Here is a 22,332-nt window from a genome sequence, read left to right on the forward strand (position 1 = left end):
ACAGACAACTGATCTCGTACAGCACGAGTCACAGATCTTTGGGGGTGGTCATTGACAAAAATCTCTCCTGGACCCCTCATGTGAATTATGTGAAAAAACGCCTGACAGGAATTTGCCATATGTTTAAGTTCCTTGCAGGAAAACCTGGGGAGTGCCAATACAATCTATGCTGCAACTGTACAGGGTCCTCTTTAGTGGATTCCTGCGGTACAGCCTGCCGGTCATGTCTAACACCTGCAGAACTAACCTGAATATAAACCAAAGCATCCAAGCCCAAGCCCTCAAGATATGCCTTGGTCTACCGCGGAGTGCGTCAACGACTGAAGTTATTGCAGTCGCTCAAGATTCCACTATTAGAACGCATATTAGCATTGAAATAATACGTGTGCACATAAGACACTTCGCCCGGAGCCCTATCCCACCACCTGGCAAGTCTCCCAGTAGATAGGCCCCACACGACGTTCAGTGCGACTGTCTTCGCGCACCGTGCCTCTTTCAGATCAGGTTACACACCTGCGGCAAGGCCTTCTATTCCTCCATGGTGTATGCGCCGTACTCAAGTGAACCTCGCAATTCCAGGACATCAGAAAAAGTCGTACTTGCCATCATCAGCGCTCAAGCAACTAACTTTGCTTCTCTTGTACGAGAAATACAGCGACTGCACACACGTCTACTCTGATGGATCAACTTCATCAACCAGTTCCCGTGGCGCTGTAGTTATACCCGCAATGAGAATAACCAAGCGGTTCAAGACTTCCCATGTCACTACGTCTACAGCTGCAGAGCTCGCGGCCCTCCGCGACGCGCTTCAAGTGATAAATGCTGAAAGAGTTAGAAAATGGACAGTATTCTGCGATTCAAGGCCAGCCTTGCAATGTGTGCAGTCGTTTCTCCGACATGGAACTCAGGATCAGCTCACGTGTGAAATCGCGGAACTTGTCCATCACGTAAGGAAAATCGTCATCATTGGAAATGATGACGCCGATAAGGCAGCTCGGACGTCAAACCAAGAAGACCGCTGCGTCCCCATTCCTCTCTCAAGGACCGACGCCGCGAGACAACTTGGCATTCTAGCACGAATGATCTCCTTAGCAGAGTGGAATACCATACATACAGGGCGGACAAGACCGCACAGACTAAACCCGTCACTTCAACTCAGACCTCCAGCCGGTCTGCACCGACGTGAAGCGTCTCTTCTGTGTCGGTTATGGCTTGGAGTTGCCTTCACAAATGCCTACTCAGCACTAATTGGAATGGCTGATAGTCCTGCATGTGATGTTTGCGGATGCGAGGAGAACATTGACCACTTATTGTGCCATTCTCCTCAATTTCAAGCGCAAAGACAATCTTTGTGCAGCAGATTGAGGAAATTAGATGATCGTCCTCTGAGTGAACGGACAATACTAGAGCACCGTCCCGACCGATCATCGGCTCAGAAGGCAGTGAAGGCACTTTTGTGTTTTCTCAGAACTTCTGGTTTGCGCGAGCGGCTTTAACTCAACTGCTGTCCGTACACGTTCGTGAAAAAACACGGTCAATTGAACTGAATTGAAATTAAATCGTGAAATGAAGTTTATTTTCATCATCAAGTCATCACCACTTGCCGAAACCAACGTTGCAACGAATGAACCACCTGAAACGCTTCTAAAACAATGTGTCTCCTGATACACCCCAGACCAATCTGTAATGAAAATATAAGCCTCGCAATTCGACGAGGAATTTATTTATGGATGAAAAAAAGTGCAAGACACAGTTTCGCGTAGGCACCAGCACATCCTGTTTCTTTTTTTCAGTTAAGTCCGTGGTCGTCGCAAAAAAAAAAGAAAAGAAAGAAAGCATTAGTTGTTTCGGGATCGATTAACACAGCCGCCAGAGCATTGTTTCAGCTGTGCCATAGCAGTTGTCTTGCTTGCGGTGTCACGCCAAGATGTCGCCCCGACTTATTATTGGAACCACGACCGAAAAGCTTCGGCACAGCGCTAAACCTTGTTGTCGCTTTTAAAGCCTCGGCGTTCGTATGAAACTGTCAATCCCTTTAATCGATCCAATTTCTTTCACAACGATGCTGTTAGTACACACGAAAGCGTTAGCATATGCACGTTTCCGTGGTGTCCTGGGACAACTACAGTATTCACCCACCTCATATTTGGGGGGAATGTGTGGCGTGTTATGGGTGATATGCAGACAAGTTTTGAAGTGTGCAGGGCATTTAGGTCTGATAATGAGCTTCGCACATAATTACTGACTGCTCATCTCTTCCCAGGCACCTCGGCGGAAAAACGATTCTAGTTGTCTTTTAATATATTTATATATTTCAATAATTAAACGTCTTTCTCTCTTTCCGTATCTGATTCCCTCCACACGGTCATGCGGCATATACGAGTGTATACGCATTACGGGCACTCGTATAACGCATCTTCCGAATGTCCAAAATGTATTAAATATGTTCTTTTATATATCAGTGCATGTAGTGGACATGTTGTTGGGAATTCACGGTTATAGCTTAAGCTGTGTAGATTACTTGCAGCATTTGTAGAAAATTACTTTCACAACCGTTGTAGAGCATCAGAAGAACATCGTACGAACCGCGCAGGCTGTTTGGCCAATGTTCGGGATGAACTCAACAAGCCACGAAATTAAAATTTCGAAAAAATAGGGGACCATCTCATTAGCGATGTGAGGGCAAAGGTCAACACGTTACGAAGAATTTCAGGGTAAAGGCTAGTGCAACAAATCTTTACTTTCGTCAAAATCGTTATAAGCATAACATATAAGGCGATCTTAGCAAAACGCATTTCGTGGTTAGCAGATATTACATAAATTCCAGCACGTTGCCTCCGAGATGTTTTTCAGATCATTGAGGACAGCCACGATCACCTCCTTGTCTCGGAGGTCCTGCCGAGGAACCGCGGTGGTTTCTCAACGTTCGAGGGCATTGAGTTAGTTCCAGTGAGCGTAAATGGCTGCATATTTTTCCAGTTTCCGAGCTTTTTTCTGACAGATTCACTGGCACTAAAAACGTTAAATTTTGCAAAAATGCCTTGCTCTACTACTAGGCAATCTGAAACGGTTTTCCTTTTCTTTTCTTTCTTTAGGCGGTACGACATTTCGTTGCTGCTGGCCCTTAATGTACGGCTAAAGTTCGAAGTTACTGGTATAATTATGCGCTTCGGGAAACAAAATACTGAGCGCTAGCTTTATTTTCAGCTGTTGTACGAAGTGCGTAGATCGACCGATGTCCTCGGAGAACTGAGAGTTGAACCGTGTACATAATAAGGAGGGAGGTGGGGGGGGGGGGGGGGGGGGGAGGGATACGTTAATGTCTCACGCTCTTACTAAGGACATGGGTGTATTACGACGTTCCGAGGTGTTACACACGCACGTTTTCCCGACATCACGAGAGAACGGAACGTAACACAGAGCTTAAATTTGCACAAAACGGAGTCCACGTCACGAGTCATGTGTGGGCAGCGTTTAAAAGAGTGCGGTGAACACAACGGGTCACAAGAAACAACTTCGCTCAAAATTGGGCCGCGATATTGCAAGGTCGCCCATGTCTGTTGCTTTTCTTCTTTTTCCCCCTTCCCCCGGCCCCCTCCCATATTTTATTTTTCTCCTAAACTTTCTTTCTTCTTTCCTTCATTTCCCATTTCCCTTCTCTTTCTCTCTTCTATTGAACTCTGCTCGATCGCTGGTAAATATAAGTAGGAAAGATATTCTTGCCAGGCCTCACGACGAGGCGCGCAGTTTCGACTTGCGTGCACCACCGTTTGATAGCCATCAGAGACCTACCCCTTACCCCCCCCCCCCCCCCCCCCCGTGTTTACTTACGCTGCCCCAAACGCGGCCGCAACGCGAAGGCCCACCGGCAGTGACCGCGGCGGACGCTGTCGCAAAAGCAAGCTTTGCACCGGAAAAAAAAAAAGAGCACAGACGCATGGGACCACGGCATGCCAGCTCGCGTGCCACTCGCCCGCCCGACGACAAGGGGCACGCCTCGCGGCGGAAATCGGTAGCTCACTCTGCGTGCGATTCCCGCGGACACCGTGTAACGCGCACGTTTCGCGCACGCGACTGCGGTTGGTTATCGTGAGAAGGATGACTTGGTCGCGCCTGAAATGCTAGCATACATAGGTTACGCACGGTGGAGTTGCAACAACCACTTAACGTGACTTGAATGCGAAAGCGTCACTACTACTCCAAATAATTCGTTAGGAAGGAAGGAAGGAAATCAACTTTATTCAGGTCCTGCAGGCCACGAGAGCTTTGGGCTCTCATGGAGTGGGCGTCTCCCACGACGGAACCGGGAGGTTGAGTTTCCTGGCGGCGTCGTGGACCTGCTGGACCTTAATCCATTTCGATACACCTTAATGCACCTTGCTCTAATTTGCACCAACCTTAATCCACCCTAATACCCTTTAATCCCCTTGGATCCACTTAAGTTCACCTTCATTCACTTTACTCCAACTTAAGTCACGTTACTCTAACTTGTTCTAACTTTAATCCTGCGTTACTACTGACGTCATGCAAGACGCTGCCAACGTTATCGATGACGAGGATTTTTGTTTCCAGCCGTTGAGGACAACGCCGGCTTTTCTGCGTCACGTGACATGTAATGCACGCGAATACGGTCGAACTCGAGTGAGCGATTGAGTAAATATGAAGGAGCGCAATGCGGAGCACGTACGAAAAAAAAAAGAGTACGGCACGAGCGCTGTACTGTCAACAAAGTTTATTTGCTGATGATGCTTACGTGCATACATCTTTGCTAATGCGCAAAGGCATCCACTGAAACAGACGAGTGCTTCAAGGCAAGAATCTACAAAGTACATTTCACTCCCGCGTACAACTGCCGATGTGTCATCGATGCGCATTTCTCCCATCACTTTCTTTTTCTTTTTTCTGGATATAAAGTGATTCTTCCTGTTGTGGAGCTGCTTTCTCGAGACTTTACAGTAGCACTTCGGACTCGTTTAATCTTGGCTCGAGTGGAAGAGGAGTAAAAAATGGCACACATGCTGACATCATAGATATAAAGTAGTTATATATATATATATATATATATATATATATATATATATATAGAGAGAGAGAGAGAGAGAGAGAGAGAGAGAGACAGACAGAGAGAGAGAGAGAGACAGAGAGAGAAAGTTGATTTCTAGCAGCGTTCAGTAATTTATGCCCTGAAAATGCGTACGATTCAGCAGTAAAGAAAAACCAAAACCAACCCATTAGTGGCAATGCAACCACATGAGTTCGGCATGTAGAGTAGATGCTAAAGTAGTAAAAAAGATCGTTAGCGTGAAATTCTATCTGTGACGAAGCCACCAAAGTAAAAGCATGCAGATTCACGGTAACTTAAGCTTCCCAGTCGCGAGATTTCTCCAAGTCCAGGAACGAAACCACGAACAGTCACCTTGATCGGAACAGCCTCTTTACCAACTGTTTTGGGAAACTAGCAGTTGGCAAAGCATAGCCTTCTGGCGTGTTCAACAGAATTACTTGGCCCTGGGTTGAAAGCGTTACCGGGACGAATTTTTCTTCCAATGCGAAGTGGTTTCTCCCCGATCAAGCCGAATACGGCGGATGCCAACGTTAACTTCTAATTGGAATGGACTGATCTGTGACAGTAGCGACAACACGTGGTGCGGGCCGCAAAGATTGCGCAGAGTATATAGCCGTGTAAATGCGCGCACGCATACATGAGCACATGAATATATTCGCGCTCTCCGCTGCAAGGCGAACAGTTCTGTTGTCTGCGAATATGACCGCGTCAACGCAGCGGCGAACGACTTAAAAAAAAAATATATCAAAGGGCAGCTTCCGCGGTTTTTATTACACACGGTACACTGAACGCGCTCGGTGTCGAGCTCCATGCCCCACAAGAGAGAGAGAGAGAGAAAAAGAAAGTAATGTGACCGTAGAAAAAAGGTACGCAAAAAAAAAAAACGAAGGCAGAAAAAAAAAAAAGAACAATGAGCAGTCCCCGTTCACTGGCCTTGGGCACACTCCGCAGCAGCTGCTTTTTCACTCTTGGCACACCGAGTTTTGCCGGACCCCATCTTTGAACTCGCCTCGTGCAGCGACATGAGCTCCTTCTGCAAACCACGTTACACAGAGAAATAGAATTATAGGGAGAACGCTGTTGGTGTCGCACACTTCGACTACGTTAAAGAAGGAAATAATCGGTAGGTAATGCTGACACTTCGGAAATGAGTCCAACAGGCACTGTTTCATGCACGCCGAAGAAAATTTTACACTAGCGTTATACAGCAGCTGCAACCCTACTACAAGGCCGCTAACCAAGGCGTACCTGGCTGTGCCAACTAAGGAGGACACACTCGCGACGCTTTTCCGACGTTTGTCAGTCTCGGCGCGTGAATTTTAGGGTGGTGAAACCATGCTCCTTAAACTCGGCTGAATGGCATGCATGCCGTGCGGTCACTGATTAAAGCGAACACCACCGGATAAAAAAATTTCGGCTGCGGTCACGGCGCGGTTACCGCGGGATCCCAATTTAGACCGTCGATTACTCTAACCACGTGGCGTCGTACATCAAGTGCGTACAATATGCGCCCTATAACGGGAAACTATTCCGTTTTATGCTTTTACTCCAATCTCCCGACGTCGCATTTGTGTAACCGCCGACGCAAGCCTCTGTTTGTGACTCGTAGCATTCTTTGAACAGGCCAATGAAGCGGTGTTCTCGTTTATAGGAGGTCCTTTTTGTTCGCTTTCATTGCTCACTTTACCTGGGTTTTTTTTTTTTCTTGTCTAACTGGCTGGCCAAAGGCAAGGCTCACGCTGAAGAGGAGAGGGTTTTGGTGGGGCCGAGCTAGAGCAGTGAAAGTAAATAACCGGACGAGGAGAATGGTGCCGACGATTGACCCTCTTCTCCTTGCTTAGCTCTCGGTGTCTGGTAGTAAATCACGGCGGTGTGTAATAGAAGGGGGAAAATTAAGATAAAACGGATCATGAGGGAAGAAAAGTTGGCATAGCGATGTCGTGTGAGTGGCAGAAAGGCTCGACAACGTTATGCTGCCACGCAAAAATTTGTTTTATATGCAAGGAAACCGTTCTCCCCTGCAGCCCGAAGCGATCGGCAGGCAGCAATCTTAAATTCATTTCGGAACGGCGAAGTCTCCGATTGTAGCGAAAAAAAAATTCAGTTCCGTTCGGCATGTTATTGCACCTTTAATGCGTGCACGTCACTTTGAGGTGCGAGTTCTTCCGTTTTTGTGACGACGCGTGACAGACAGGTGAAGTGAGCTGAGCCCGCAATGTTTTGACCAATGGCAGAGGGATGGAGTTGAAAAAGGGTAGATTCGGAAATACAAATCTTTCTTCTGTTCGGTTTATTCATTCGTAATCATTGCGTACGTTTCATATTAGTTCTTTTCGCGCGTTTTCCTGACGTCGCGTGAAAGACAAGTGAAGTAGCAGTATACCGGAAAGAATTTGAGCAATCGTAGAGGGCGGATTGCAGAAATGGAATAGTAATGTTCGTAATAGCTTTACGTCATAGTGCTCCTGTACAATGTAAATCACTGCGGTTCATATATGCACGCAGTAAAATGGTAACGCCTACACATTTGACGTCACTGTGCACAAAAGGGTGAAGAAAGTTCATGCCTATTACAGCCTGGGATGACATCACGTAACTGAAATAAAGTCCTATAGGATTTAGTGTGTTTACATTGTGAAGGATTCTCGTGCAAGGTGCGTTCATTACAAACTGCAATTATGCTGTCATTTGTTGCGCGGTGCATTTATTATCATACTTCACATTTCGATTTAAGTTGGCACATTTTCTGATCTCAAAGCGGTCACCAACACACTGTTACCGGTCTGTCAGCGCATTAGGTGAGTGCATGGGTATTGGTACACCATAAGCTTCTCTCTGCAATTCGCACTCGCACGCCACTTCAAGTTATTGTCTTGCTGCGATTTTAGCTTCCTTGTCGTTAACCAATTTTGAAATATAACCAAGACAGAAGTTCTAAAAGCTATATCGAACGGAGGGGACTAACAGGCAAGGGCATACAGACGCGGACTAGCAGAACAGTAGACACATGAACTCGGAGAAACAGAACTTCGTCTGTCTGTGTACCAAACTGCACTTGTTCCAAGCTGCTCGTTCATTCAGCGCTACAGGGGCGCCACACTCAGTCCGTGGTCAAAGCAGCTCCGCGGCGTAATTATCACCAGGGTTGAAATCAGGCGGGACGCAGCAAGATTTAAAACAAAAGAAGCGAAATCGACGTTCGTGGTGCAGGACTTTACCTGTGTTATATCTGACATTAACATCGGGAAAGTAAGCACGAAAAATTCTCGAAATCAACTACACTAGGACCTCTAATAGCAAAGAGCAACTCCGGTGAAGTGTCAACGTACCAATCTGAACGAAATCAGCGTATCGTACATTCTCCTGACCACATTGATCACGTGTACCAAACCTCGTGACTACGAGTTGTGTAATCCAGACGCAAATAAATTTTAAAAATCGACACGCACCATCGCGATCCGTGCCTTCTCAGAGGGACGATTTCATCTAAAGGTACATGTTTACACTAGCGGGGAAAAAAAAAACGCTCGCGGCATGCCGCAGTACGCTGAACGCACCAGCACTGGCATGATCGAAATTACAGGCGTTTTTGCCCGCGCAGCGAACGAGCGATTCGCTCTCAAAATATAGTTTGAGATCAGCGATGTTCTTCGCATCATTTGGCTGGTTTGGCCACGTGAAGAAAGTTGTCTCGCCAGACTGGTCTCCTCAATTGGCGGCAAGCGGCATGGCGCAAATAATACACGTGCCACACCTGCGCTCTGCGGCAGAAAAACGTTGCCGCTCGCCTGTATTCGCGGCGCTCTCTCTACCGGCCACGGCATGCCGCGTGCGTATTTCTGCGCTAGTGTGGACGCACCTATACCAACCCTGCGCCTGCCCTCGTGACGTCAGTGTGAGGGCAGCATTGCTGGTTTCGACATTTATGAAACTGTCTTTTAAATTACGTATGCTTGGTGATTGCCAAGCGATTGCCTCGAGCGACTGTGGTGATCAGCTGGCTTAAAGCTTCCGGTAGCAACGTAAGCTTCATCGAGAAATTTCGATATTTTTTTTCCTTCCTTAATTGACCCGCCGCCATGGTTCCATAGCTATAGCGTTCTGTTGCTTGAACACGAGGTGGCGGGTTCGACTCCAGACAGCGGCCGCGGCCGCATTTCGGTGGTGTCGGCAGGCAAAAGCGCTAGTGAGCCTATTTTTTCAATGCACGTCAAAGAACCCGGTGTGGTTTCAGTCAGTCCGGAGCACCAGACTTCGACGTTTCACGCATCCAATGTGTAGCTCGCGCAGGTTATAACTCGAATCCGGCTTGTTCTCGCCTGAATTCTTTTCTTCGAATGTCTTCCCGTTAACGCGTATGCATTAGACTCCGTTCATTGTCTGCTGCTTGTCACTGCCCGTAAAACATGGCCGCGGACTACGTCACGCTTTAATGGCTTCTAGTCCACGGTGCCCAACATCAATGGCGATGATTGAAATAAAGTGAATTGAATTTAAATTGAATTTAATTCTAATTGTATAGTCGCACGACGCAGGAACTTTCTTAAATGGTTGCAGTCGAGCGCCTTTCCTTCGAGATGACGCTATAGGCGCCCCTGTTTATGCCGCGTGGCTTCTTCGAGGTCATCACCACTGCCATCGCGAAAAGCAATTCCCCTTTGATAGGAGTAACAATATAGACAGTTCAAGTTGCAGAAACTTGAAAAAAAATCACGGATGAAACTTAGCAAGTAAGAAGGCTGAAAAACATTTATAAGGAATTTTATTTCGATACGAGGGGGCCCTGCCTATAGGACCCTTGGATTTTCGGACCTCCTTCTTTCTATACTTTATGACTAAATGTAGCTATTCTATATGCAGTAAATAAATTGAAATGGAATTGAATTGATAACTGAAGAAGTGTTTTCTGACATAGCGTCATCCACAGTATCATTGCATCATAAAAAGGAGCTAAATTTGCTGACGTCCTGTAATAAGGCTAGGTAGTATAATAGCAAAGCCCATAATAAAGAAAACTACGAAGGCACTGCGCTCGCTTCTTCTGCCTACGATCGCGAGGGGCAGCCGCGTCCGACCGCTGGAAAAGAGCGAGTCAAAGTGCCATGACGTCACAAGGGGTGCGCTGCCTAAATACGAATACCAAAAGCGCGGGTGGCACAGTTAAGTACTGCAGTAAATCCTTCGTGACGCTCTGACGCCTTCCCCAAGTTTTGTGGCGTTGGGAGACCTCGGGTTGTGCTGCTACACATCGGACCGCGCAACGAGCAGCAGCGTATCACGCACGACCGAGCGAGTGCCCAAACGTCGGTATCTCCTCCTGTCCCACATGACCCACGCACCTTGTGCGAAGGGAAACCTCAACTGGCTACGTGAAAAGCTCATATCTAGTTACATGTATACACTCTTAAGCAAAATTACACTCTTTGGGTCGTACCAGGCCACACAACGATAATCGTCATCAGTATTGCCCGCATTTCCTTTCTTTAAGGCTGCGAGCCCGGTTCTTCCAAGTCACGAACGGCATCCGCGTTATCAGCTTGACAGAGCATTCTCGACAAGAAAGTAGCGAGCGCGACGTTTTCAAGAAAGGCAACGCAAGCAAGACAGATGACTATTATCGTTGTGTGGCACATATAGACCCCGTAGGGTGCACGTTTTTTTAAGAGTGTAGTTTGATATAGTGTAAGGCCACATAGGCGTTCTGAGCCTTGTTAGTATCTCCCCCCCCCACTTCTTTTTAGGGATTTCGAGGCCCAAAACCTTCACTTAAGGTGAGAAAAGTGAGAAGTGGAAAATGCCGTGTCAGAAAAGGGCGAAAGAAAGAGGGAAGAAACGAATAAAACTGACAACGGGGCTTACATACACAGATTGGTATAATGAATCACTATGAGGACCGTATAGCGCGAAAGACAAGGCGGTGACAAGACGGGAATATATATATATATATATATATATATATATATATATATATATATATATCGGAAGGGCGCCAGCGGTTGATCCGTGTCTCCCGTCTCGTCCTAGAGCATTGTCTTGCGCTGCGATACCATCCTCGTGACGTCACTGCACGCGTCACTGCGCACCTCGAGCTGCTGCACGGCGCGGCGCTTGGCCTCGAGCACGACGCGGCTGATGGGCGGCGCCTTCTTCTTCATGGCCCGCCAGGCGGCCTCCATCTGCAGCTTCTTCTGGCGCAGGTCCTCCAGCCGCAGCGCCATGGTGGCCTGCAGCACCGTGGTCAGGTTGGGGCTGTCGCCGGCCGCCGACGCGCAACCGCCGCCGCTGCTCTTGCGCCAGTGGGGGTGACCCATGTACGTCAGCACTCTGCAAGCGTTCGCGCAGAAGAACTCTTTCTTTTTACAGCGAAGCTGTATACCTCTACCACCGAAGGAAATTTTCGAGCCGTTGTAAGCAACAAAAAAAAAAAAAAAACTCCCCATACGTGGCACTATCCCGAAAATAGTGCAATGCGGGGCCGACCCTCGGCGGAGGTGAAGCAGGCGTTAAGCACTCCCCACACGTTGGGCCGATCCCAAAGATAGTGCAATGTCGGCCAGACCCGCGGCGGTGGTGCAGTTCGCCATTAAGGGGCCCACATAAACAGCTTCGCTGGTGCTACTTCTACACAGAACGAAAAGGCACTGAGATTTTTTTTTTTTTTTTTTTTTTGAGCGGGACCAACCTTGGTCGTGCAGGGTGCTGCAAGCAGGCACTTGCACATGTATTTTTTTTTTCCACTGCCACGGTGACGTTGCCCTAACGTGGAGATCGTGCGCACGTGGTTGGCCACATCAGTTCCTTACCAGGAACTGATGTGGCCGCGAAATTTTTTTGAATTCGCAGTAATTACAATTTGGAACAAGTTGGAAAGAGAGTAAAGTCTGTTCCACTGTTTAATTCGTTCCTTAACAAATGAAAAAAAAATAAACATGCTTTAGTTGTGCTTAATTAGCGTTTCGCTTAAAAAAACATGATGGTATAGTGGTTATCATGAAGTCTCTAATTTTATACGAGTCATATTTCTCCACAATTTCCGTCGGAGTGAATGCCAGCTTTTGAATATACCTCCCTTCAAGTGTCGTTCTGTTAGCGTAGTATATAATATTGTAATTGAAGTTTTTGTATTGGAGCCACAGAAATACGTCATGCATATTGTTAGCAGCACGAACTCTTGTTCGGTGACGGAAGGCATCTGTATGTGTGTACGCGTGTATTTTTTATTGGCAATGACCGACTCCTCTAAGTACACCGAGACACACTACGAGCAGACCTGAAAACGGCTACTACTCCAATTACCCCCTGCACTTGTACAAAGGAAATCTGCCTGGTCCTGGGTGCGTATCGAATGGGATTTTACCCAAAAGCAAGAAGATCTGATCAGTGAAATAGAATGCTGTACAGCACAAATTACGCGTTCACGCTTTCATAAAAACCAGTATTTCTGTGCCCGTGCTGCCATAAAGGGATGGCATCTTTGTCGGCCACGGAGGCGGATCGTCTACTTAAAGCGGATCGTCTACAAATCGATTATGGGAGCCTCCGCACAGCGAAACGCTCTCGTCCCATGTGCGTCATGCGTGACTGTGCTCCTCGATTCCTTTAAGCCACTGCACAAGAGGAAATGTCGCGAAGAGCGCCCCGCTTGCCTACATCCCTGCTAAAAAGCAAAGAGCGACAAACAGAAAAAAAATATTGTCGCGCAGCAGAGCCATTACAGAGCGTTCGGGTGATTGCGTCAGCCTGCCCGAGTGTGACTCTACCTGACCCTTGCCTGCCCTTCATGCCATATTTTTTTCTTCGAATTACGTTCCGGGGCGCTGCGCCCACCTGTAGACGAGTATGTCCCCGATGACGTCGGGGTTGTCGGCGTAGCACTTGCGGATGCGCCTCCACTGGCGGAGCATACCCGACGGGATGGTGGACGTCGAGCTGGTCGACGTCTCCGTGCTGCCCTCGCTGCTCGCCTCGTCCTCCTCTCCCTCTTCGTCCTCCTCGTCCTCTTCGTCGTCCAGCTCGTACTCGCTGCCGCTGGAGCTCGAGCGCTCCTGTTCCGCCTCTAGCCACGCGCTGGGGCCACCCTGCGTCACCTGCAGGAGACAAAAGGAACTCGTTTCATTTCATAACTCGGTGTCTCGATCGGCCGCCCACACAGCGTTTTTTGCATTTCGGCCCCATCGGAATGTGGCCGCCGCGGTCGGGAACATAGTTCTGCAACGTAATCATGAATAATATACCAATCTGAAGCACGAGTACGTCCACAGACATGAGTGCCAGTGACGAAGACACCCGAAATACCGCGATACCGAAAAGTTCAGCCGCCTAATAAGCTACATGTCATATATATCAAAGATTATTTACTCGCACCAAGGTACGAAAAGAACAACAACAGGAAACAATTTCCGAAAGTAATACTTTGTTGGAAATCCAAATTTGTGTATAACAACGCGCACCATCTGGCCTTTCTTGAGACCCCTCTATTAAGGACTTGGATCAGCTAGTTCAAATTTGAAATAGAAGAATTTCGGGCTCGTTAGCGACGATTGTAAGCCATTTGCAACTTTCCTAAAGTCTACCGAAAGGAGCCACAGGTACGAATTCATTTCATGTTATCCATACTGCGTGACGTACACACCGAAGTGTGTCCTTCCTCTTAGAGACGTAATGACGTCAAGATGAGAAGAGCGATAAAAGGGAGGTTCGGAATAGGTGTCGAGAGCTTACAGGTGGCCCCAGTAAGCGAACGCTTTGCTTTCGCGGTCTGCCCCGCCGACGACGTGCTTTAGAACACAATTGCCGACTTGCGTTAGCATCGTGCGGTGGCAGCGCCCTTCCTGCACGCGGAAGGAAAATCAAAACACAATGACAGTGGAAAAGAAGATGAAATAATGCAAACCGTAATATTTTACAGGATGAGAAGTATACCCGACAGTTTATTACTTTCAATGACGAGGCGTTGACACGTTTTTAATATATATGTCCGCGGCGCCATTGAGACGACGCAATGCAGGTTTGAGACGTTTGGGGCACCTACGCTCATTCTTTATATTTAGCGTTAGGGGCCGGGCGAAAAGCCAAACCTAAAGGTACAGTTCGGGTTCGGCGCATGCGCTGTACCGCGGCCCTATAGTCGCTTGGGAGGCCACTATTCCAAAAGCTTAAAGACTACGCACGCAAAGAAACGTCGCTTATATTAATTTTCCCGAGCGCGAATACGCGGACTACTAAGCCTTTTAGACACGATGCTGGAAATTGTAACGAACTTCTTAATACATCAGCGTACTTTTAAAGAAAGACGCCAATGAACTGAACGGAGGATGGTAATAATGCATATATGGTAGTGTCTGACATCGAGCTTGTCATAAAGAAGCTATATGTTTCACAGTACGTCTCATGCACAAGAAACGATGACCGCTCCTGATGAAGGCCGCGAGGGATCTCCAGATTGTTGCGAGCCAGGAAGTAGGTAGTGTAGTCAGATGATGCTCGTTTCCTAATTGTATCAGCTTACCTAAGGCTTTAGGAGCAGGCATAATATACACAGATACGTGCAGCTGACGTCTCGATTGCGCCTTTTATTGCGTCGACTCTTTTGAAGAATGCTTGTGTTGGCTCTAAAATGACTGAGCTGCGGGAACGCAGTACGTGTTTCCGTGCGCTGACCACAGCAATAATTAGTGATTTCAAAGCGACCTCTTAGGAGATGCCGATTTTTTATAGTTTTATCACGCTAACACTAATAAGGTTGGATTACTTAGACATCGCGGGGTAGATAATCCAAGGGCATGCCGAAAACGTGTTCCTCGTAGAAAGAAGCCAAATTGCTTGGACATTTGCGCACACGGTTAAAGTTATTTCGACCGGCTCTGGAAACACAGCAACAACAAAATGGAATGAGTAGGGTTAACTGCATTACAAAACATTTCTTTAAAAATTAAAAGCCAGCGGTGATATAGTAGCAGGCAACCAAACACGATAATATTGTGTCTGAACTTTTAAGAGGTCACAAGAGAAAATTATTGAATTCAACGTCCTAAAGCAATACAGCAGCAACGAAAAAAAACACAATGCAGAAACTCCACTGGCCTTGTCTAAGTATGCGTAACCGTACCCCCGAATCTCAGTTCACCCACCCCCAAATTTGTTTTCCCACCCCCAAATTTCAAGCTGGCACATCCCCAAATTTAAGTTGGCCCACCTTCAGATATCAAGTTGGCTCACCTCGAAATTTCAAATTGGCTGAGCCCCAACTTGTATGTTGGCCCACACTCAAATTTCAGTTGGCGCACCCCAACCCAATTACAAGTTGGCCCAAGCCTAAATTTAAGTTAGCCTACGTCCAAATTTTATGTTGGACCACCCCCAAATTTCAATTTGATCAACCCGCCAATTTCAATCAGCCCAACCCAAAATTTCAATTGGCCCACCCCTGCTATAAGCTTCCTGATGTATATTCTATGGTGTCCTATCTATCCCTATGGGTATTCTCTCTGATCATTTCTTTTGTTTCAATTGTTCCTTATCGCTTATAAAGCTGACAATGTACATTTACACTATTATAACGAGTAAACGTCTTAACTTCGTTAACTACGAATTTTTTTGCAGATACAACACCATTCGCGTGCATTTTCGCCTGACGGAGCTGAGGTACTCGCCAAAGAATGCTTACACAATAAAAACGGCGTTGTGAAGGAGTTCGTATTAATTTCAACAACTGAAGGTTTCGTGACGAGCAACGAAAGAACCGTACACGTGTATTTTTGCATTCCTCCTCCACCTGAGCGTGCTCGCCACTACACTGGAGTTCGAGCCCATGACCCTCGTGCTTATGAGGAGAACCCCACAGGTACTTCGTATATTATTCTAACGCGTTGCTATCGCATTCATTGTTTCGCCCCTATGGAGAAACTGCGATCTTTTCATGCTAGAAAGGTTGGGAAGCTTCCCATGAGGGATCAACGAGGCTCCATATTTCTCACGTTTCCACCGAACTTCAATCGATTTTCATTTAAAAAACGCACGCCTGCTATCCGTTTCATTTTGTTTCCCAAAGAAACATAGCCGTTGGCGTTGACCGGAACGCAATGGCGTCGCGATAAAGACACATTTCACCCGCCGCGATCTCTAGGGCTCAACTTCCTCGAGTCGGCTCTCGTGATGAGCGGTACTGCAAAGCCAGCCTCCCTTCGAGCTTCACGTTCTAAAACCACGTCGAGGTAGTCAAACATAATCACAGTTTCTCCCCTACGGTGTCCATTGCAGCCAAGGTAACGATATCGAACGGTCGAGCAAGACAAACACGGAAGCCGTCTCGCTATCGCCAGCAGCCGCGTCCATCGACGACGCGGCCGTTGAGTCGATTGAGCGCACAGAATTCCGAATGCCAACCGCTAATCGCCGTACCTGGCTGGGCTGACTGCGGCTGCACCAGATCTTCACCGCGTCGTCCGTGTCCACCTCGGGAAGATGGATGCGCGGCGACAGGCTGCGGTCGCCCGCCGCGCTCGCTTGCTGCTGCTGCTGCTGCTGCATGAAGGCTGCTTTTCCCGGTCCCGCTCCGTGTGCCGGCTCGCCCGACTCGCAGCCACCGATGACGACCACTTCGCTCAGCGCTTCTTCGTCCTCTTCTTCTTCGTCGGAACCGCGTTCGCCGGCCTGCCAGCGGCGCAGACGCTGCTGCCACCTCTCTCGAGCGTCGGCCACGTTCGCAGGCAGCGAATGGATCAGGCCCATGTGTCGGCGGCGGCAGCAGCGAGTGCCGCGTGCAGAGGCAGGAGGAGCGCACCACCAGAACACACACTTCTTCCGAGAGCCCGCGTGCAAACCCTCCGCGGTCGCTTGCTCTCCTCCTGGAACCCGTGGTTGGAATCTGTTGCGAAGGTCTCGATATCGGCGTGGATTCGTCAAGCCTTCGATTCGAGGCCGCCGCGGTGTGCTAGCGATCCAGCTGGCTTTAAATGAAAAAAAAAAAAAAACCGTAGTGGCCGTGCAGCAGTTTCTTGGATCGCGGTCACAGAAGCGAAGAAGCGTTCACCACGCGATGTCTCTACCGCACGTGACAAACTCTTTTCGACATGCCGAAACCGGGGTCAGGAATTTTCTTCTTCTTTCTTGTTCTCTGTTCGCTTTTCCTTTCCTTTGTCTTTTCGGCGCGCCCTCCTCGAAGTGAGAGTGCTCGCGCCTAGATCATTGGGCGCTGCGCGTGAAATATTATAGGAATACGTATGTATGAGAGGAAAGCGCGTACTCTCGACCAGTGTTGCCAATTTTTTTTAACGCGCCGCTAAAGTGAGACAGAAAAGGCGCTGACTTTTCTGTCTTTACTATTTGTCGATTTTCTGTAACGTATGTACTTTGGAACACTGTAATACAGTATAAGCTAACGGGCCGTGATCATCTGCGAAAACGTTTCGCGTTTCTGGGGTCCATGCGGGGGATGAATAAAGTTAACGTGAATTTGACAGCAGGGTGCACTGGTCTTTCACTTTACATATATGTGTACATAGATAACAACGCACCCGCCGTGCGGTGTATAGTGGCGTTGGCGTTGCCCTGCTAAACCGAGGGTGCGGAATCGATTCCCGGCCGCGGCGGCTTCATTGCGATGGGAGTTAAATCCGAAAAAAATGCTCATGTACCCTGCATTAGGTACACGTTAAATTTGAGGTGGTAAAAATTAATATGGAGTCCCCCACTGCGCTGTGCCTCGTATTCATGTCGGAGTTCTGCCACGTAAAACCCCAGAAGAGTTTTTTTTTTTTTTTAACGTAACGAAAGATGACTGCAGAAATTCAGTGTTTATCCTCAGATTGTTAGGTTACAAATGCCGCAGGATTCGAAAGAACACTAGTAATCTGTGTTTGGAAGCACGAAAAGTTGCTTGGTCCACATTATTGCCACAGGTTTTTCTAGTTCCCATGCTCTGTGGTGATGCCAATTCTGCGGCGTGCTTTTGGTCGCATGTTAACACGGCGATACCAATTACGTGCCATCAACATAGGTAAAGTACTGCGTGAATACACAAAGCCAAGAGAAAAGGAAGTAGTGTGTTCAGATTCGGGTGAAAGTAGTCCAGAAGCTCCTATATCTACATGTTTTGGTACATACTATACGTGTCTTATTATGTGCCTGCTGCGTTCTAACTCGCACCATAAAACTGACTGCAACATGCGCATGTAGTATACGTATTTGCTGCTCCACTTGCATATGACCAGTAATCGAACGCGTTGATGAAACGCACAAACCGCAGCGTTAATATCGATTCAAATTGATTTTGTAAAGAATAAAAAAAAAGAATGTGTTTTGTGAGCACGATGCTAATCCTGTGAAGGCCACCATGCTGTGGAGCGTATTGTGAAGGCCACCAATGTGAATTCACCCGTTGCTTCATCATACTCCCAAAGCCCACGCTTCGTACAGCCATTTTCGGCCCCTTACATGCGGCTTCCCAGTAAAAAGAATTGCTCAAACCAGTTGCGAATTTCCAACTGGAACCAATTGGATATTTCCAATTGTGTTTTGGGACACCCAGTGGAAAAATCCAGCAGGTCTAATTGAACCGATTGGTTTTTTTGAACACAATTGTACCCAATTGTTCTCTGAATTATACTTGAGACCAACATGAAAACCGAAAGAAAGGGAAAAAAAAAGCCTAGATGGGCCCTAACCTTGATGTGACACAGATATACCTGAAGTTCCTTCCAAGAAGCACACGCATACATGAACACACTACGACAATTCTCTTCGTTGACATTCCTAACACTCACCACTTCATTATGAGAGATGTATGTGAGGTACTATATATGTGAGCAAAATTTGTTTGACCAAGTGGTGCCAGTGCTTCATGAGAAATTGGTAAAAGTTTAAGATAAATATTTAACTTGACAGAAAGCTAAATACTTCTCTGCATTGATCAGACCAAATTTCCAAAGATTTTTTACTGTAAAGCTAGCATTATAATTGTGCTATTATTATTGTCAACTATTCTGTTGTTTCGCGAGATTACTCATCGACTACCAACTGGGTCCATTTGGGAACAATTGGCATATCAAGCTCCAGTCGTTCCAAAAACTCAATTAAAACTTCTTTCTTGCCGACTTGTATCAGTATCAGCATCATCAATCCAAATACTCTCACTCATTTTACCTCTTCCCCAGTGCAGAGCAGCAGACTTGAGCGCACCAGCTCACGACGAGCTCTCTGTCTTTCCTGTCAATAAAATATGTATGTCTCTTGATTAATAAATGACGTTCTGGAAGGCCATTTTCGGATGAACATTACGAACTTCGAAGTGCCTTAAAACTAGCGACGATATCGCTCAATGACGATATCACTCGACTGGGCTTTTTTAATAAAAGACAACGTCGCTGCTGGGGCTTCACGAATAGAATTTATTGACAGGAAAGACAGAGGGGTCGACCTGAGCTAGTGCGCTCTTGTCTGCTACTCTGCACTGGAGAAGAGGAGTCAAAGAACTGGGACGAGTGATGATAAGAGAAATGGTGAGTGCTTATGTATGTGGGACAGTTGCCTTGCTGGAGCCGCTCGTCGAGCTTGGTGTCCTGCAGAAACTTCAACAACACTTTAGTTGCACGCATTGAAGTTGCAGTGTCAGGCCATGGGCCGAGGATAGCTTCCTTCGACAGTGGTTGCCTGTCAACGCTGGCTAGGAGACCTTTCAACGTCCTTCACTCCAGCATATATGCTGGGCAATCGCACAGTATGTGTTCCAGCGTTTTAGGCGTCTGGTAGCGTTCACAATCAGGGCTGTTCGACTGGCCGATGAGGTGCGCGTAGCGACGGGGTTTCACGAAAATTCATCGCAGCGTTAGAGCGTTCAGATACGTATTTGGCACTCGACCTCTTGTAACAGCTAGTCCGGAAAACTTACTCCTTCATGATGGTGATCATAATAATGCCTAACTATGGCGCGCCAATTACCTGAGATAGGACAGGAATCACTGCAGAAAAATCATAAGCCGACTTTAGGCAGAGAAAAAATACTACTTGCCAAAAACTAAAAATAATGCGTAACTGAGAGGTAAGGCTAAACCTACCTGAACTATCAAAGAAGTATTAACCCTTTAACTGGCGTCTCAACAATATTGTTGTCCGAACAATAGGATGAGGAATAACGGTCGTGATCACGTACTCTGAACACTGAAAAAGTTTGGATGTGGGCTCGCCCCCCCCCCCCCTCCTAGTCGGCGTCTGTAACAGATACTAGATCTTGCCGTTGAGTCTGGGAGTTCGCCGACGTTAAGGAGGATCTTGAGAACTGGAGGTTTATTTACATTATTTACAGTAATAACACAAAGTAATGCAAAGTCATAAAGTCATCGACGGCCGGCAGCAAATCGGACGTTGTGGCCCGTGGCAAGAACAACGAAAAAAAGAAACTCTACTCCCTGTCTCTCGCTTTTAACCCCTTCGGTCTCTCGGGGTCATGTCATTTCCGGCCAATCATCGAGCCAGCTCAGGTGTCGTCATTTTCCTCCAATGGTAGGCGCCCGTGCAAGTGCCGTCACATTCGGCCAATGGGGATGCTCCAAGGGCTCCATTGTCCGAGGGTTGGCTTGCCTCCGGCGTCGCCTCCTCGCCTGGAAGCGCTCAGTTGGAGAAGACGGGTTGTTCTCGAACGACCTTCCAGAGCCGCAAAACAGCTTTGCTCGGGACCAAGATCAACTACCTGGAACCGTGCCAGCCTCCCGTTGCACTTTCGCGAAGAGTCAAGCAGGGGGTGAGACAATAGCTCGACGTGCGGCGCCAGCCTGTCTGACGGGTCCGGTAACGTGGTAGGCGCGCCCCGGCTCACCATAATTGGAATGCGACGGCGATTGGATGTGGTCGGGGAACTTTAGTGATGCCAGGAAAAGGGTCGGTATCCAACACGGACTAAATGACCATTCCCCAGTGGGGAGTTTCTGCCTCAATTTCGTGTGATGACGTGGAGACCATTGGTAATTTCTGTCAATTCTGTCGATGTTTTTCTTTTTAATCTTTAAAGCACACAATTTTTGAAGTGCAGTTGCACGGACTTCGACGAATTAGTTGTTCCCATCCCTGGTGTCCTGCAAGGAATTATGATTTGTTTCATGGCGGCTTGCTTGCTATATTGTTAGTACATTATGTTAATGTCAATTGCGTTAAACTTTAAACTTTCCTCAGAACGTTTCGCTTGCTTTCTGGACAGGTCGTTATTTCTCATTCCAATTGAACGCGATTCTTGGCTAATCCCCCGTAGTGGGCACGCCGCTATTTCATTAAACGGAACCAAGCCTAACCAACAATGAAGAGCCCGAAGCGCAAGGACTCGTTTCCCCCACGGTCGACGTTCTCGGCGCCGGCTTTGCGCTCAAACGCCGCGCCGCTGCTTCCGCCGTGGGTGTCGCTCACGCAGGTGCCCGACAACCCGCCGAGCCAGCACTACTCCGTGACTGCTTCGCCGACCACGTCGCTGCTGTTCGACCCGTGCTCGACATGCATCGCTGATAGCTCCAGCGTTTCGCCGACCCACACGGAACGAGGCTGCCGCGACCAGCTGACAGCCCGGACCGAACCTCGGCGACGACTTCCCGCCTCCGCGGACGCCGCCACCGCCCACAACGTGGCAGCGCTGCTATCGGCGCTGCTCATCGCCGCCTGCCTCGTCGGAGTCCTGGTAACCTTCGGGAGGCTCTTCGCGTGGACCACGGATGCCGAAAACGCAGGCGTCAAGTCGACGGCGAAGTTTATCGCCCAGCACGAGACAGCGACGGTCAATGCCCGAGAGACTGACGCGGAGACTGCCATCGACGGCGAACTCGACTCCATCGGCGGCGATATCGAGGCATCGGAAAGAGGCTGGGAACGATCGGCTGACGAAAACAGCGGCCCCAGCACTCCGAGAAACAGCTCGCACACATTGAGTGCTCGACCAGGTGGTAGCAAGGAACACCTTGTTGAGCGCGTGACGGCACGTGAACCGCGGGTCCGCGCTGATCCTGGAGGCAGTGTTCGCGGCCCGGTTATTAATAACATGGACGAGAACGCTGCAAGCGCTATTAGTCTTTAAAGGAGATAGAACTGAGAAGCACGCTCGGAAAATTATGTGCATTGCGTACGTAGTAAAGATGGATATGTAATTTTTGTTATTGTACGCTTGCATTGATGCTTTGAGGATGGCTGTTCGATGTCCAGTGCCTTGTATGATTCAAGCGAGAAGAAAATAAAGCACGGAAAAAGGAATGCTGCTTTTGTTCCAAGTATAGTCCAAGTAAGAGCAGGTGCGT

General features: G+C 48.0%; 1 protein-coding gene across 2 annotated transcripts; it reads right to left on the reverse strand.

The window, feature by feature from the left end:
* Positions 1–5,809: 5,809 nt before the first annotated feature.
* LOC129387229 (uncharacterized) lies at positions 5,810–16,881 on the reverse strand. Of its 2 annotated transcripts, none has more exons than XM_055076009.1 (4): positions 16,466–16,881; positions 12,893–13,152; positions 11,149–11,389; positions 5,810–6,098 (listed from the first exon to the last, which is right to left on the reverse strand). In XM_055076009.1, exons 1-4 carry the CDS (start codon positions 16,793–16,795, stop codon positions 5,991–5,993), a joined length of 939 nt encoding a protein of 312 aa, XP_054931984.1. In that variant the 5' UTR covers positions 16,796–16,881; the 3' UTR covers positions 5,810–5,990. The 2 variants fall into 2 exon arrangements, with proteins under 2 accessions (XP_054931984.1, XP_054931982.1); XM_055076007.1 differs by having other exon boundaries at positions 16,451–16,881.
* Between the last annotated feature and the right edge of the window lie 5,451 nt (positions 16,882–22,332).

This window comes from Dermacentor andersoni, chromosome 2, assembly GCF_023375885.2.
Source record: "Dermacentor andersoni chromosome 2, qqDerAnde1_hic_scaffold, whole genome shotgun sequence".
Lineage (NCBI taxonomy): Eukaryota > Metazoa > Arthropoda > Arachnida > Ixodida > Ixodidae > Dermacentor > Dermacentor andersoni.

Excerpts from the sequence above, each read along its gene's own strand:
- LOC129387229 (XM_055076007.1), bottom strand. The coding sequence starts at position 16,795 with ATGGGCCTGATCCATTCGCTGCCTGCGAACGTGGCCGACGCTCGAGAG. Across the intron at positions 11,390-12,892 it reads GGGGACATACTCGTCTACAG|AGTGCTGACGTACATGGGTC; the intron begins GTGGGCGCAGCG and ends GAACGCTTGCAG. Across the intron at positions 6,099-11,148 it reads GCGCCGTGCAGCAGCTCGAG|AAGGAGCTCATGTCGCTGCA; the intron begins GTGCGCAGTGAC and ends CGTGGTTTGCAG.